Here is an 18,663-nt window from a genome sequence, read left to right as displayed (position 1 = left end):
GTCCCCATAACGCTCATAACGAGTAACTGCAAATTTAGCATACTTTCTTTCCCTACTATACCTAGGTCACGTGATTCGCATAGGAAAAGATAACCAAACCGTTGAACTTCTCCGTAGTATAAGTAAGAGTGACTTGGGCAGCCTTCGGCAAGTTGAACCACACTTTCATACCATCCGACATACCAATATGTCTTAAAAGAAAAACCTTAATCAGTGTGTTTTGCCAATGTTGACTTACGGAGCGGAAACGTTGACAAGGAGAACAGTGCAAAAGATCCGTGTGGCTCAAAGGGCGATTGACGGATGGCGTTTCACTGCGAGACGAGATCTCAAACAACGTGATTTCATGGCTTATCTTAAGTACGATTTTTTCGATGGCTGTATATAAAATAATGCTTGTCTTTTTCAATTTTGTCGGCATACGATTAAATTTTCTGTGGGGAAGGACTTGAAAGACGCGTTTTACTCATAACACAGTAATAAAGTGTTTATTAGGTACCTGACAAACCGTAATAATACACAAAACAGCAGGCTTTCGAAGCTCTTACCGACAAACCATTAGATCAGGCAAATTTAAATTTTTTAGGAAATTGTACGTAAAAATTTATTTGTTGACCTGAAAAAATTAATCTAAAAAGCGGTATGAGGTTACTAAACCATATTCCAATAAACGGATAAATTTATTAAAGGGTAAATGGAAACGTTTCGGGACCTCGAATTTATATTCCATAAACCGGGATATTCCTATAACCGGTACTCTAATAAGTGGGTTCGACTGTAGTTATTTAAAACACGCATTACTTACCTATAAGCCATTCTTCTACGTCTATCGTACCACCTCATTTTTTGTTCTTCTTCCTTTTCTTCGTCTACCCCAAAGAAATTTGCAGTTTCTTTTCTTATATATTTCTTAATTACCTCCTTCCTGCTCATCTGCCTATTAAGCGTCGGTCTCTCCCGATTCGGAAGTCTTTCGCTCTGTGAATACCCTATCGGTCTTTGTGGGGCTTGTGGTACAGGTCTCGGCCGTTCGGCAGGTGGCGCTGGTGGGAGAGATATCGCTCTTTGATGTACCGGCGTTCTGATCGGTGGAGAGGCTGCTTGAGGAGATTTGATGACCGGAGGGCTCTCGCCGTTCGTGGCATAGTCTCCGCTTTCTTGTTTGACTGGTTCTGGCGGTGGAATAGGGGTAGTGGGCCGTTGAGTGGGTTGTTTTTGGGCGGGTGGCGTATGCGGCTGGTCTTGGGTTTTCGGTGGTTGTGTTGGCGGGATTGTTGATTGTGGCGTCCCCCTCCTGAAAAAGAAAAAAATATTTTAATTCACGTATAAATGCAAGAAATAATAGTAAAGTTTCGTTACTTATATACATAGACATATAGTTTTTAAAAATTGAACACAAATATTCATCAAGAATAGAAATCGACTAGTTTTAGTAATCTGTTTACCCTAGAAAATATTACAGGTACTTTTTTCTCTCTGAAAGTCGATTTGACCATCGAGAAAGCAGATGAAACGTGGCCATTTGGCTTATTGTACATCTTTTATTAACTATTATACAGGGTGATTAATTCCGAAATTGACATATGTTGACCGTAGTTAAGACACACGGGGCGATTTCAAATAGACCAGCTTATTTAGCTATTAGTTTTCGTATTGATACAGAGCATATATAGTTATTTTCCTAACTAGTGCGGAAAGTGATACTTTCACGCACGAGACTGCCGTTGACCCGAACGACGCAATAACGGAGTTCGGGCAAGCAGTCGAGTGCGGGGAAGACACTTTCCGCATGAGTTAGGAACAATATTTTTTCTAGGGCCGTACGTTTGGAAAAAAGCCACAAAAAATAGAGTTATATCAATTTTTATTTAGAAGTGTCAAAATACACAAATTAATTATTTGACAAGGTCGTCAAAACCAAACTTTCAATATAATGGGTTACCACGACGACGATATTGGTTTCCATGACGACGATTCAAAACCATTGTAATTTTCTACTGATCTGACTTTTAAATATTATGTCAAAATAATTTTATTTCATCGAATTATCAGTAGTAATTGCACAAGCGTTCTAAAATTATCGAATTTTTCCCGAGTGACACTTTGACAGTTTTAAGGGGAGTGAAATTATGTCAAAGTGTCACGAGGGCAACAATTCGATAATAATTTTAGAGATCGAGTGCAATTTGCTGCGATTATTTCATGAATAAAACTGTTCAAAACCAAAATTTTATTATAATTTATTTATGTAAGTACAAATTAGTACAATTCAATATACAGTTGTTATAAATATTTGACGGTTGAAAGTCGTCACTTTTATACCTTTTAAAACATTAATTGTCATTAATGTCACTAAATGTATTTTTTCGTAGCAACCAAGGGCATCTGACGTAATATACTTGACGACGGGATATTATCAAAAATTATCACTTTAATTTTTATTTCTGTAGCTTTCTATTGGTCAGAATCTCCTACGAATGAAATAATCGCGCTAATTTCATTAAAACATGAACACAATAAGAAAATTTGAAATAAATTAGTAAATAATATCTAAATATTAGTTTATTGCATGTATTATAATATATTATAATGCCATATTACAAGGTATTTTACTTTCACGCACGCCGTGCGGGAAAGTGCAACTTTCGAAAACAAAATGCGTGCGTGAAAGTGGCTCTTTTAGCACGGCCGTAGAAAAAAAATTAAATCAACGCGATATTTCATACTAAGCAGTACGGATTTTACAGATTAAAAAAAATAATATAAGACGTGGAAATACTCAACAAGTTCTCTGCTGGCAGCGATTATAGGATGATAAGAACAAAAGTAATCCTTAACGAAAAAAGAAAGAAAGAATGAAGCTTGTTCCTAAACCAAATTTTAGAAGATGAGTACCACCTGAAAATGCAAAACTGTTTAAACGTACGGTCAAAGAAAAATTACAAAATGAAGAAACAGAAAACATACATATTGAATAACTAAACCACAAAATAGTCGAAGTTCTGAAACAAGCACAAGAAAAATGTTGCCCAAAAAACCAAAAAGATGAAGAAAAACTAAGCCTAAGCACGAAAACTTTATTAGAGGAAAGAAGGCAACTAACAGATCCATAAGGAACTAATATAAAAAAATGAGAGAACTCAACAAACAAATCACTAAGAACATCAAAAAAGACATAAGAGACTAAAACACCAGAGATATATCAAAAGTCATAAAAGGGAACAAAAGTTTAAAAGTCAGAAGGAAACAGTCAATAGGAAAGAAAAATATTTACAAACTGAAAAATAAAGGGGGAATAATAACAGATAAACAGGATGGACGGAGTGGGGGTTGATTATCCCCTCTACTTCGTACAAGCCACCTGTTGGGGCGGCTTCCTTCGATGTGGTTCGGGTAAATAATTAAATTAAAACTCTTGCAGGGAGTAAGCTAAATAAACGAATTTACCTTTATTCTGGAGAATCATTTCACAAACAAACTAAACATCACTACTTTACTAAAACTTTTACAAAGAGATTTCGCATTTAGCGATCTAATATTACACTGAGTCGATGCATGTTGACTGTTTGAGTGGCGGCACACGAATCTCGCCAAAAACAGGCGCGAAAGAAGCACACACCCTGCATTTTACACAAGAAACTGGTTTTCAGACCCAACGCATTCTCACGTATGCAGAAAAAACCTGCCCTGAACCTAGCCAAACTATTTTGCTGGTAGGAAAGGAAAAGGCGAGCGTCAGTTGCACCATAATTTACAAGTTGCAATCGCAACATAGTCACTGCCTTGATGGGAACGCATCAAAACACAAAAAAGAGAAAATAATTAAGTATGATTCGAAATAAGGTATAACTAAACTAACAAATTATCAAAATTCTTGAAGGTGAGTCATAGGAAGAGGACACAGTTTAGCAATAGAGCTAACGTATAACCCTTCAGGAGTTTTAACTTTTACAACTCTTACTTTGTTATCCTTTCCCGGATATATCTCAACTACCCGAGCTATATGCCATTTAAGAGGAGGCGAGTTTTCATCCTTGAGCAAAACGAGATCATCAGGCCTTATGCCTTCCTGAGGAGTAAACCATTTAGGTCTATTTTGAAGCCTATTAAGATAATCGCGTGTCCAAACCTTCCACATATGCTGCTGAATCCTGGAGCATTTATTCCACAAGGACATCTTATTTTCTTGAATATGAGAGAAATCTGATTCAGGGTATGAGGTTAAGTTAGATCCAATAAGGAAGTGTCTGGGAGAGAGAAAGGAAAAAATCAGACGAGTCATCTGAGAGCGCGCACATATTGCGTGAATTAAGTACTGCTTCAATCTGTGAAAGTACAGTAGATAGTTCTTCGAAGGCAAAATTGGAGTTACCCATTACTCTTACAAGATGATACTTGAAGCTTTTTATGGCAGCTTCCCAAATACCACCGTGGTGTGGAGAGCTAGGAGGGATAAACTTCCACTGAATTTGACATGAAGTAGCGAACGAGCGAATAGATTCAGAGGTATCACCTTTGAGAAGCAACTCATATAGTTCCTTCAATTGATTTCTTGCACCGAGAAAGTTATCGCTGAAAATGACACTAGGATTGCCCCTTCGGGCGATAAACCTTTTCAGAGTCAATAAGAACGCTTCAGTAGAGAGACTGGACATTAATTCCACATGCACAGCACGAGTAGCTAAACATACAAAAACTGCCATATAGGCCTTAGTAAGGGGAGCTCTTTTGAGTTTAGAAGTCTTAATTGGAAATGGACCACCAAAATCGACTCAAACGTTTATGAATGGGCGCGAAACTTGAACTCTTTCCTTTGAGAGATTAGCCATGATTTGAGAAGCGACTTATGCGTTAAAACGATAAAAAGTGAGACAATTTTGTATTATACGTTTGATTTGTCGAAGACCATCCAGAGGCCAAAATTTCAATCTAACATTGGAGAGTGTGTTTTGAGGGCCGGAGTGTAGAAGTCTTCGATGCTCTCGGGTAAGTAATAAATTGACAATATGTGATTTCGAAGGTAACAGCAGAGGGAATTTTTGATCATAAGGAACATCCGAAAGGAGAAGACCACCACCTACTCGTATCATTTAAGAGGAATCTAGAAAGGGATTCAATTTACGAATGGACTTATCATTAATCAGACGATTATCCATTAAGAGTTGGATTTCCAAACTGAAGAAATGAGACTGGGTCAATTTCATAATCATTAACTCAGAACTAGAGAGTTCATTTGGAGTAAGCGAACCGACGCCGACGTCTATGAGACTTAGCTTTTATATTGTGAATAAAACGAAGGCAATATGCAAAAATTCTCTGAAGTCGAGTGAAGCATGAGAATTTGCAGAGAGTATCATACATTTGCGAATCTGGTTTTCTGATCAGATGAGTAACCTTTTTGAGTTCAGGCAATTCATCAACATTAATACTCGAAGGACCATTAGATACACAAGTGTTGAAATCAACGTGTGGATCTGACAAAAATTGAGGACCATTAAACCAAAAAAAATCACAATCAAGCAACTGCGAGGATGCAACACCGCGATATAATATATCCGCATGATTGTCTTTCGATCGTACATGTCTCCATGTATGGTTGGAGGTGAGTTCTTGTATTTGAGTTACTCTGTTGGCGACAAAGGTAGACCAACGAGAAGGGTGTGAGTTAATCCATGCGAGAACGATTTCTGAGTCTGTCCATAAATTGACAGAACTTATTTTAGAGCGTGATGGAATCAAAACAGAGAGAATCTTCGAAACAAGATTAGAGAGTAATAATGCTCCTAGAAGTTCTAATCGAGGAAGAGTAACAACCTTTACAGGACTAACATGACTCGTTGAGGAGATTAGATGGCAAGAGATAAAGCCATTTTCGTTTGAAGTTCTCAAGTAAACGCAAGCACCGTATGCGTTAAGACTTGCATCTGAAAACCCATGTATTTGAATACTTATTACATTGCTAGTATTTAGCAGCAACCTGGGAATCTTGAGATTAGAGAGGTGAGGAAGTGTTTCTAAGAATAAATTCCATTCTGAGAGCAAATTTGAACTGAGACAGTCATCAACTTGGCAGTTACCACTACGGGGTTAACCAAGCCGATAGGGTCGCAAATTGAAGCGGTTAAAGAGAGAACTTCTCTTTTTGTATAGGTATCCTTGACGGTAACCTTTGGCACAAGACCTGAAAAATGACCAGAGTGAGAATTCCAACATAAACCGAGAATTTTATTCGTGTGATTGTCGGGATTAATTATGAGAAATCTTCATCAGAAATATGAGAAATACTTGCGAGAAATTCAGGAGAGTTTGCACACTATTTATGAAGCGAGAAACAAGCGAGTTTAAACATTCGGTTAATTGACGATGAATCTCGAAGAGTGTTTCGAAATCATTGCAGCCGTACAACACATCATCGATGTAACAGCAATTTAAAAGAGCATCACTAGCCAAAGGGAGTCTGTTCATTGTTTATGCAATTGCAATTATTTTACAAAATAATTACTTAACTCTCGATCAATAATTTCCGTATCAAGGTAGATTTTTGAGCAAATTTGTCGATTATTTCATCATGTTTAAGCTCATCTGAAGCCAATACTTTTTTTTGGCCATCAGCATAAATGTTTCTAAGTTGTCTTGTGTTAAAGTACTTCTTAACCGATTTTTTATGTATTTCAACGTTGAAAAGCTTATTTCTCAAGATACATGTGTCACTGAAAGAGTTAATAAATGCTTATATGTAGGTATACTATATTTAAATTTTTGGATAAGCACACTGATATAAGTTATACTTATGCAAAAGACCGCAACAGCAAGCTATACAATCTTTACACTTTTTAGTACCACAGGAAGGTGAAGTTTTCACAGTCAACAACATTGTCATTTGTTACTTCATGTTCGTTATCACTTAGATTAATAATATCCTTCATATTTTCTGTATATATTCATCATTAAATTGATCTTCTATAATTTCAGTTATTTGCAAAATCCTATTTTTAATACAATCCATTTATCAGAAAATCTACGAGTTCTTCTCGAATTGCAGTCGCTGATAATATGGTAGGATAAATTTTTTAAATTTTTAAGGAAATTATTTAAATGCCGTTACAAGTATATCATTTTTTACTTTATTAAAATCTCTAGGATGTAGAGGGCTTATATCATCATAAAACGATTTGTCTTGATCAAATCGTTTGGAGATACTTCCAATAATTCGGTCAAAAAGGCACGTTTTTCCATTTTTTATTCTGCAGAGTACATATTATATTAGATGTTTGAAGGAAATTGGAATACCATAAATATACTTGTATGTATGAAAATAAATATTATATGTAGCAATAATTTATGTATATATAGTCTTATTCATTTACTTAAACTGTATTTTACAATTAAAAGAAAAGTAATTTTTTTTGAAATTATTTTGAAATTAAAAAAATATTTTTTTTGCTACATCTAACATTTTTTGTGAAAAAAAATCTATTTGACCGGCCTCAAGAGGCCGCGGCCTCTCGGTGATTGCACCGATTCATTTATATGGCCAGCACGCCACTGCTTACAAGTTAAATACGATTATTGTGAATTTTTAAGTAAAAAGAAAAACATACTGAGCAATGACTCGAAAATGACGACCACGTTTGGATCAAGTTTAAGTTACCAGCTAACTCAGTCGGAAGACCAGGAAGTGATTATCAAATCAAACTGCCACGCTGTCAAAAATGTCATTGTGATTGTGTCTTGAACGGTGTTGATCTGGAGCCATTGGACTATTTCACGTTGCGTAGGTCAAATAGTTACTTTTTCATTTTGTTACATAAGTATCTTTTACATAAATACAGACTGTTTAGATTTAAATTAGATATACCCCTATTAAATGGTAACAATGCGAGGTAGACGTAAACATTAGCAAGTTTATTATAATTGTAATAGTTGCCGACGGCGGAGTATCAATTTAATCACCAAAATAGAGATGGTTATTTCGTTTAGTTTTTTAATATTCTTGGACAATCCTTACTTGCATAAACTCTTAAATTATTCATTAATTTAATTAATAGGATTATAGACCTGGATCCCGCGTACCAAAAAAAGTTGATTAATAGCAAGCTGAAAATGTGTTAATACCTTAAGGGTAAGAACAGAACAAGTGGGTCGAGGTGGAGGTGAAGGTCGAGGTGGATGCTACTATTTAAGTCGCGGTCGATGTCGACAGCACATAGCAAGGAGGTCACCTGCGCCGTCAGTCGAGCTGGAACCACTATCAAGTGAAGTAGTTTAATGAAATTTAAATGACAAAAAGAGTGTGCTTTTGCGATGTTGTGTCAGTTAAGTGATGATAGTGATGAAATGTCAGCTGTAAATAATCAGATCCTCCTTCATATTTCAAAAATTTACTGAATTTAATTACTTTAGAAATTCAAAAATAAACTGAATACAAAAAAGGGATTATATAAAAAGTATTAACTCAGATAACGCAGGTAATGACTTGACTTCAAATGGACCAATCACAGGGAAGCATCCTTGTAGGCCGCGCAGTAGACATCCATGTAAAACAAATTCATTTTATTTTCAAAAGCATCGATGTAAACCTCCTGGATGGCATCGCGCTAAACCTTCACCGCGACTTACCTGCTCTGTTCTCTTCCATTCACTACAATGTGTTTGTTTTACATGGATATCGACATCGACCGCGACCTCCACCTCCACCTCCACCGCGACCCATTTGTTCTGTTCTTGCCCTTACGGTGTCCAGCCGGACAAACTTTGATGTATGGGAACACTGGAACAGGGGAAGTTTTAATTGTAGAACAGGTAAAAAATTTGGAACGTCACACTACGAAAACGTTCCATGTATTTCCAATTAATTTGTTACCATTTCTTTAAACTCTCATGCAAAAATCAGACTGGTGTTTATCACCAACTAGGCATTTTAATGAGTGAAACACGAAGAACATGCCAAATGACAGGAATCCTGTTGGTTAGTAATAGCATTCTAATTTTGCATGAGAGTTTAATGAAAGGGTAACAAATAAATTGGGTGTTCTGCCCGACAAAATACATGGGACGTTTTCGTAATCTGACGTTCCAAATTTTTAAACTGTTCGACAATTAAAACTTCCCCTGTTCCAGTGTTCCCGTACATCAAAGTTTGTCCGACTATTTAGACACCGTTAAGCTATTAACAAATTTTCCAGGCCTATTATTTTTTCACTAGGTACCTGTAATCAGTGATTACAATAATTTATATACTATGCAATAAAACTAATAATCGAGAAATGAAAAATTGATACAGTTATTTTATTAACATATTATTACTATCGGAACTAGTAAATAAATTTTGAACATTTTTAACAAATTAAAATACAATTAGGTAGAATATAATATTATGTAGGTACAGCGTAGTTGCCGAATTTAGCGATTCCTTCTGTCTCTTGTATCAAATGAACAATTATAGGGTGTGTATGTATTTTTTTTAACTAGAGCCAAAATTCCTGGACTGCATCGAATTATCCTGTATAGAGATATCGTAGTGAAATTAATTTCCTTTTCATATTTGCCCAATTTTATTTGTGTGTTTAGGATATTGTTTTTCTATCATTATAATAGCTGTTCGGTTTTTAATTTGAAAATATGTTCGCATTTCAAATGAAAGCGAAAAATAAAGTGCTTTAATTGGTAGATATTTGTGTAAATTAAAAGAAAAAAATATGCAATTTTCGATTAATATTGGCTGTTTTTGTACTGAAAGCTATTTCCAATCAGTATAAAACCTATTAAAAGGCGGGAACTATTATTACTTCAATTATTTTTAGCGCTTTTAATGTTTATTCAACAAGTTAATTAAGCTGTTGCCTTTGTACTATTGCGTTTATATACTAATTTCTTGTGAGTATATCAGGATAAATAAATATTTAACTAGTGTTGAATATGTTGCCTATGTGAATCCATTTCAATTTAGGTCTCTCTCTCTCTCTCTCTTCAATCCTGACCCCCCGGAGGGAGTGTAGTGATCGACGTGATGTCGTGTATTGTCCGTCTCCAAAGATCTCTGTCTCTGGTCATTTCTTTTAATTCATGCATAGGTCTTTTTACGTAGAGGAGTAAGACAGGGATGCATTTTGTCACCACTGCTATTTAATGTATATAGTGAAAGCATCTGTCAGGAAGCCCTTTTGCAAGCAAATGAAGGAATCGTAATCAATGGAGAGGTTGTAAATAATATTCGATACGCAGACGACACTGTACTAGTTGCAAGAACAGTAGAAGAATTACAACGATTACTTACAAACATAAATATTGCTTGCAACAATTATGGCATAAACATTAATCAAGTATATGGTCTTCAGTAAAATCATGACACAACCAGCACATATTAGTATAAACGGCATTCAAATTGAAAAAGTATCAAGTTATAAATACTTGGGAACTTTAATAAACGAAACTGGAGACCAAAACAATGAAATAAAAAGACGTATCGAAATTGCCAGGGCCACCTTCATAAATATGAGAAAATTCTTCTGCAACAGAGATATAAGCATCCCTCTACGATTAAGAATGCTAAGTGGCTACGTATTTAACACGCTATTATACGGTGTAGAGGCCTGGACTCTCAAACAGAACAACATAAAAAATATTGAAAGTTTCGAGATGTGGTGCTACCGTCGAATGCTGAAGATAAGTTGGGTTGAAAGAATCACAAATCTTGAAGTAATACGAAGGATAGGAAGAGACCCAGAAATTTTATTAACGATAAAACGAAGAAAACTCGAGTATTTGGGTCACCTGATGAGAGGTCATAAATACGCATTACTTCAAAATATAATGCAAGGAAAAATAGAAGGAAAACGGAATCCAGGCCGTAGAAGAATGTCGTGGATGCGGAATTTGAGAGAGTGGTTTGGCTGCACCACTAATGAACTTTTTAGGTCAGCTGTAAACAAAGTCAGGGTAGGCTTGATGATTTCCAATCTCCGATAGGAGTGGCACAAGAAGAAGAAGAAGATAGGTCTTTTGCATATTCCTGTAATCTCATCGATCCATCTTGTTGGGGATCTTCTTCGTGATCTTCGGCCTTCCACCTTTTCTTGTATAATGAGTCTTTCCATGTTTTCTGTGTTGGCTCTCATAACATGTCCAAAGTATTTTAATTGTTGGAGATGGACTTTACTGGAGAGCCGTTGGCTAACTTTTAGCTCTCTTAAAATCGAATTATTTGTTCTATGGTCGGTCCAAGGAATTCGTAGCATTCGTCTCCAACAGAACATTTCAGTGGCGTCTATCTTTCTTCTTTCCGAATTTCTCAGGGTCCAAGATTCACATCCGTAAGTCAGTATTGGGAATATTAAGCAGTTGATCAACCTCATCTTTAACGCTCTTGAAATTTGACAGTCCTTAAATATTGTGGTCATTTTTGCTGTGGCGACTTTTGTTAGATCACATCTACGTTTTATTTCGTTCTGTAGTGACCCTGTGTTTGTGATTAATGATCCCAGATATAAGTATGAGTTCACAACCTCAAACCGATCAATTGTGGTTATATGTGGATGATTGTTATGTAGTCTATCCACTATCATGATCTTTGTCTTTGATATGTTTAATTGCAGACCAAATAGTTGACTTTCGTTTTCAACCAGTCGTATAAGATCAATCAGCTCTGCTTGACTATTTGCAAGAAGGGTGTGTCATCTGCGAAACGTAGGTTGTTTATTTTATGACCATTTAGGTAAATGTTTATTTTATGGTCAATTTAGGTAAAGAGAAATAAATGAAAAGATTTATTAGTATTATACAATTGATCCAAAAAAGGCATAACCCAGACACAACGGTGTAACCAGGATGATCCTAAGGGGAGGGGGGGTCAAGTAGGGTATTAAGCGTATAGAGCTCAAAGTACATCCCAATGGGGGGTTATGACCCCCAAAACCTACCCTGGTTACGCCACTGCCCAGACATTCAAAGTGAAAGTTTTCCTTCAACACCAAATTGTTCTATATGGTCCACATAATGTTCAGTATAAAGTTACACCATTTTGAGCGTCAGGTTCGGGGGAGGGGAGGTAGGGGAGAAGTCGGTAAATTAGTAGTTTTTTAAGTTTTTCGTCAATATTTCTAAAACTATGCAATTCACCGTGAACAATTTTAAACAAAAAAGGTCTTAAATACGAAAGGTCCTTCTAAAACGAACGGTTCCAAAGTTACGGAGGTAGTATAGTATAATTCGTCCGAAAAAAGGCCTAACCCCGTCATCCAAAATAAAAGTTTTCCTCCATGATATGATTCACACATTGTTTAATAAAAAGTTACACCATTTTGAGCGCCGTGTTTGGGGGGAGGTGGAGGGGAAAAGTCGGTAAATTAGTAGTTTTTTACGTTTTTCGTCAATATTTCTAAATATAAGCGGTTTAGCATGAACAATATTCTATATAAAAATATTCTACATTAAATTTGAAACGAATGAGGTCCTATGCATAAATGTTCTAAAATCAACGGTTCCGGAGTTACGGAGGGTGTAAAGTGGAGGTTTTCTATATTGTTTACATTTTTTGGGCAAATATAACATTATTAGTGAGGAAACTATTTATTTTTTAACAGAATTGTGTTTTCTATATATAATTTGCTATTTCAATCGCCGGTGGTATGTTACTGATAAGCCCTTGAAGGAATGTCAACCTCACCACCATCAAGAGTTGTACACGTCACACTGATCAGTTCCTATCATTTCTATTTTACTACTGTTGGTTAGTTTTGTCAAAAATATAATCAGCCTGCGGCAATACCAATTTCAACCTTCTGCGGGCAAGGGCATGTTAACATGTTTTTTCAACCATGAAAGACCTTTGCTCATGGAGTTTTCGGAACCTAGAGTGCATAATAACGAAAACCTTTATAGGGAAACTTAAAACAAGGTTTATCAAGCAATATGACCAAAACGTCCAGAAAAGCTTGTCATTCTCTGGACGACAATGCTCTGCTTTCCGAAGAAATGAAAAAATCTACAACGAAAGGAACAGAGGATATTAGAGTACTCACGAAATAGTTCTGAGTTATCGCCTACAATGTTCACATCTTTGGGTCATTGAAAATGGCGTTAAAAGGAAATAGTTTTCAGACGGACGAAGAAATAAGAAATGCCGTTAAAGAATTCTTCGACCTACAGCCACAAAAATTCTTTAAACAGGGTATGTATCGGTTGGTGGAACAATGGAATATGTGCCTTAACTAGCCCAATAAATGACCGTTTTGGAGTGTAAGTTCCAGGGGCAACTCCGAATTACATGAAAATTTGGATTTAGGTTCTACTTACCCTCCACTTCAAAGTTGAATTTGTGCCGTTGGTTGCTTTTACTTGGGGGGTGACATTTACCCCTTCTCGGGGGGTGAAAAACGCGTGTTTAAAATAAGGCCGGAAATGGATAAATTGACTTATTTTAAGCACCTTTTGTTCTATAAAGTTTTTTACGTAAGTCAATACTTTTCGAGTTATTCGCGATTTAAAATGTTGATTTTTCGACAAAAAAAACTACGTTTTCAGACCGTTTTTACCAAATAACTCAAAAAGTAAATATTTTATCGAAAAAAATATATTAAGTAAAAGTGTAGCCTATAAACAAACGAAAAAAATGATGTACCAGTAAAATCTACAAATTGAGTAGAAGCAAAGTTGTAGCTCATGAAAAATACGTTCTTATTGGTCTAATTCTAAATCGAATAATTCAACGCGAAATCACCGAAGAAAGAAGCGTTTTTCGGGCAACAGCAAGTCACTTACTGTCACTTGCTGTTGCGTTTAGTAAATTTCAATTTCCGGCTTATTATCACCTTATTTCGTATGTTTTAAATGATGACGCACGGGTAAAAATTCAGGGACTCAACTGTACCTATGTAATGGTCACACATATAGGAAGGTTTGATAGCTATAATTATAAATGTAAGGATTGATATTGAATTTTCAGTTCTAATAATTTTCGAAAATAACCACAAAGTTATAAGTACTTAATTTTATTTTGCTCTGTTTAAAACTTTCCTTCACACTTTACAAAAAGTAGTTCGTCAACATACAGCAATAATAAACTTCATTTTACTAGTCTACTTAGAAGCTATTTAAATCTAAAGTTTTCTACATCCTAAAAATTTATAAATAAATTGCTATGTCAAAAGAAAAATACGGAATAAACTTTCCTTCACATTTTTTCCGAGGCTTAGAAATGGAAGCAATTTGCTGGCGTGTCAGGGATTCAGGGACTCAACTGTACCTAAAATTATCCTGTGGGTATATTTGTACCTTTTTAATTCAATGTCAATTTACCGAGTCTATTATCTAATGATCTTCCATGTCCATAATATAAAAGTTATAATATTTTCAAAAGGAGAAAATCATTCTTCTTCAAGGCACACGTTCTCTTGTGTTCTTAGGAAACTACGAAATTGGGTACAACTGTAACTTCCTTTAACTTTCCCTTTTTCTTTTTCCATTTATTACGACCCGGAAAAATAAAACAAATATGTGTTGGCCGTGGGCAACTCCGAAGGAAGACCAAAAAGGTCGGAATATCCCGCGGACGTGGACCTCGAATCAAACTCTAACAGAGCATGCGATCACGCTCCGCCTCTTTTTCTGGAACTAATGGGTAATCGGAATTGTTTTTCGAACGTTTGATCGTCGGTAATATTTAGATTTTTCCCACTGTTTACATTTCTATTTCTCATTTCTATTTCTGATTTGCTGAAGTATCTACAGGGGCGGATTTTGATTTCACCATTAAAATGTGAATACCTTGAATTATCCATGCCTGTCTCTACATCTGTAAAAACAACTCATCTGTTGTTAGGGCAGATAGAATGAAAAATGAGGTGTCAAATGAAAGCTTATAACCCAAAAATTGCATTAATGGTGAGAAAGACCACGGAATTCCTGTTCCAGCGTTGCAACCGGAAGTAATGCTTTAAATCCGCCGAAATGGTACATGCGATTAGAACATATACATTGACAAATTAAATGCCGAATGAAAACTTATAACCCAAAGATGGTAATAAAAAAATATGAAAAAAATATTTTTAAGAAACGCTTCTCTTTAGTTACGAGTGACTAAAATTAAACATATTATAAAAAAATCAACTAAAAACCAAAAAATAAAAAAAATTGAAAAAATTAGCACATTCGTCAAAGAAAAGCGTGGCGCGTCTTCATCGAATAGACGGTTTTCGCACCACGCTTTTCTTTAACAAATGTGTTAGATTTTTTCATTTTTTTATTTTTTGCTTTTTAGTTGATTTTTTTATATGTTTAATTTTAGTCACTCGTAACTAAAGAAAAGCGTTGCTTAAACATATTTTTCCATATTTTTTTATTTTTTACTTTTTAGTCTTACACTTTTCAAACATTAAAATATATCGTCATGTTTATTAAAATATGTATAAACCATATGAGGTACAAACATGAAAAGTAGTCGAAATCGGCAGAAAATTTGAAACTTTTTTGTTTATTTATGAAGCATAACTTAAACAATTAACGTAAAAGGAGAAATTATGTATAGTTCATATAATTAGCTACAATCTGTAAAAGTTTCTTCATTGTAAAAAACAAGAGAATTTAAGCATTTTCCGTTAAAATCGTTTTTTATTTAAACAATTAATAAACAAAAATTTTTTTATTGACTATTCGTGTATTATTCCCGCGAATGCATATGTCTGCAAATTTTTAAAAGAAAGAAAGAAAAGGCAGTCAAATTAACGTCCAAAGATTTTACCCAAAAGATTGAACTAAAGAAAAACGTTTAATTAATTAATACGACAAAATGAATTCTAATGTTAATTGTAGCACAAAAGGTCTTTACCGGTGGTATTTCTAAAACTACGATAAAAACACGAATTTTTTTAATTCGAGTTTTGGTTGAAGTTTTGTTTCGTATCGTATTGACATTTGACACGAATAAACGCCGATGTATATACAGGGTGAGTCACCACTAACGGGACGGAAGATTACAGCGAAATGGTAAAAGATTTGAAAAAAAATTTTAAATTAATAGTTTGTAAGTTGATAAAAGCTACATTTTAAAATTATTTTGAAATATACAGGGTGTCTCAATAAATGGCGGCGTATCAAAGTTATATTTTTTTTATTTAATGCCCTGTAGTTTATTGCATTTTTAATTGTCCGCAAAAAATAATGTATAGTTTCATAAGGCTTCCCTATACCTATGTACAGAGTGTTCTGAATTATGTTGACTTTTCTTAAAATGTAAAGTTTTAAAAGAAGGCTTATTCTCAAGTTATTTAAGAAATTACAAAAACATTACTTTTACATCTAAATAGTTGGATATTCGTTGAATATATTCCATGATTAATTATTACACATTTGTCTGCAGGGTGTTCAAAATTTACAGTTTCATTAGTGGGGTATTCAATGTGTCATATGATGCGTATTTTAAATGGAACACCATGTATATTAATAAATAATAATTATACTATAACAAATTTACCTCTTTCGAATGGTATATGGATGCCCTATACCTAGGTCTCATAGTTTTTGCGTAATTTACAATTATTTAAATTCTTACTCTGTAAATCGATTTTAAAACAAAAGATTAAGTTAATTAATGTCATTGTATGACATTGTCATTTTATGACAATACGGTCTGGTAATTATCTTATAATTAATGCATTCCATGATTGATTATTACACATTTATTTACAGGGTGTTCAAAATTTACAGCTTCATTATTATATTATTCAATGTAGCATAATATGATGGGTATTTTATTAGAACACCATGTATATTAATCAAAGATTGTACTAAACACAGGTTCCTGGGTTAGAAAGTGCAGCATTTATAATATTTTTAATATAACTTTATTTAAAAAGATTCATCTTGGTCAATCCTGGTGACCTAGGTGGCCAAATATATGGACCGAATCTATCTATCCATTTATTTCTAAATTTTATGTTGAGGTTGTTCTTAACATCACGTCAAAAATAAGCAGGAGCTCCGTCCAATTGGAGCCACATGTGTGTTCGCACGATAAGTGGAAGGTTTTAAGAAGGATTCAAAAAACTTGTTTTAAGAAATTTAAAAATGTTGCTCCATTCAGATTTTCGTCAAAAAAATATGGGTCGATAACGTACTGGCTCAGAATACTGCCCCAAACATTAACACTTCATCGGTGTTGGCGATCAACAGTAAAATTTTTGTTTACTGTATCATAATAAAATGAAAGCTATGTCTATAACCAGACGATTATTATTAAAAGTAGGTAGATTCGTCTTACATTCTTAAAACAAATCAGGATCTTCTCCAAATTCTAAAGTCTATAAACGAAAAGTTGAACGTTCCTGTGCTGGTGTAGTTGAGTTTTATACGGATGATAGTGGTTTTTCTTATCTATTCTACATACACTTGTTTGACTGATCTCCAATTGACACGACATTTTTCACGTAGGTACTAGTATTTGGGTTTTCCGTAACAGAAAGCAGGACATCAAGTTCGTTGACGTCATCAAAAATAAATGGTTTATTTTTATTTAACTTTTCCTCCCTATGCAACATTACCTGCAGCACGGAATCTATCGAGAAATTTCTCAAAAACGTCCTTTTTGAGTGTCTTCTATCAGGATACTTTTAAGCGTAAACTTTAGAAGCTAAGAGAAAATTTTAAAAATATTCCCCAATGCAAAGTAGCATGTCTACTCTTTCATAGATAGTATGATTATTCATTTTTAGGAACAATTAAATTTGAATGTAATTGGCTCTTCCAAAGCCATTTTTAAGTAAAAAAAATTGAATATCATACACGGATGTATATAGTTTTGATAATTAGCAGACCGTACTGTCATAAACTGACAATGTCATACAATGACATTAATAATCTTTTGTTTTAAAATCGATTTACAGATTAAAAATTTAAATAATTGTAAATTACGCAAAAACTATGACACCTAGGTATAGGACATTCATATTCCATTCGAAAGAGGTATTTTGGTTAGTATAATTATTTATTAATATATATGGTGTTCCATTTAAAATAAGCATCATATGACATATTGAATACTCCAATAATGAAACTGTAAATTTTGAACACCCTGTAGACAAATGTGTAATAATTAATCATGGAATACATTAAACCAATATTCAACTATTTAGATGTAAAAGTAATGTTTTTATAATTTCTTAAATAACTTGAGAATAAGCCTTCTTTTAAAACTTTACATTTTAAGAAAAGTCAACATAACTCAGAACACGCTGTACATAGGTATAGGGAAGCCTGATGAAACTATACCCAATTTTTTGCGGACAATTCAAAATGCAATAAAATACAGGGTGTTCCATAAGAAAAAATATAACTTTGATACGCCGCCATTTATTGGAACACCCTGTATATTTCAAAATAATTTTAAAATGTAGCTTTTATCAACTTACAAACTATTCAATTTAAATTTTTTTTAAATATTTTACCGTTTCGCTGTAATCTTCCGTCCCGTTAGTGGTGACTCACCCTGTATAAACAAATATATGAGCGTTCAACATTTGAAACTTTATTGTTTATTTATGAAGCATAACGTAAACAATTAACGTAAAAAGTGAAATTATTTATAGTTTATATCATTAGCTACAATCCGTAAAAGTTTCAAGTTTCTACCTTGTAAAAAACAAGAGAATTTAATCATTTTCCATTAAAATC

The 18,663-nt window shown here is 34.3% G+C and overlaps 1 protein-coding gene across 1 annotated transcript in view; it reads right to left on the bottom strand.

Annotated features, from left to right (window-relative positions):
* LOC114336242 (inactive rhomboid protein 1) overlaps window positions 1–18,663 on the bottom strand; it is a 192,408-nt gene that overhangs the window by 126,770 nt on the left and 46,975 nt on the right. The window contains exon 2 of the mRNA XM_050647524.1: window positions 806–1,294. Coding sequence (XP_050503481.1) covers window positions 806–1,294 — 489 coding nt within the window. The remainder of the gene's footprint in view (window positions 1–805; window positions 1,295–18,663) is intronic.

Source organism: Diabrotica virgifera, chromosome 3, assembly GCF_917563875.1.
Source record: "Diabrotica virgifera virgifera chromosome 3, PGI_DIABVI_V3a".
NCBI lineage: Eukaryota > Metazoa > Arthropoda > Insecta > Coleoptera > Chrysomelidae > Diabrotica > Diabrotica virgifera.
This window is presented reverse-complemented; position numbering and strand designations above follow the sequence as displayed.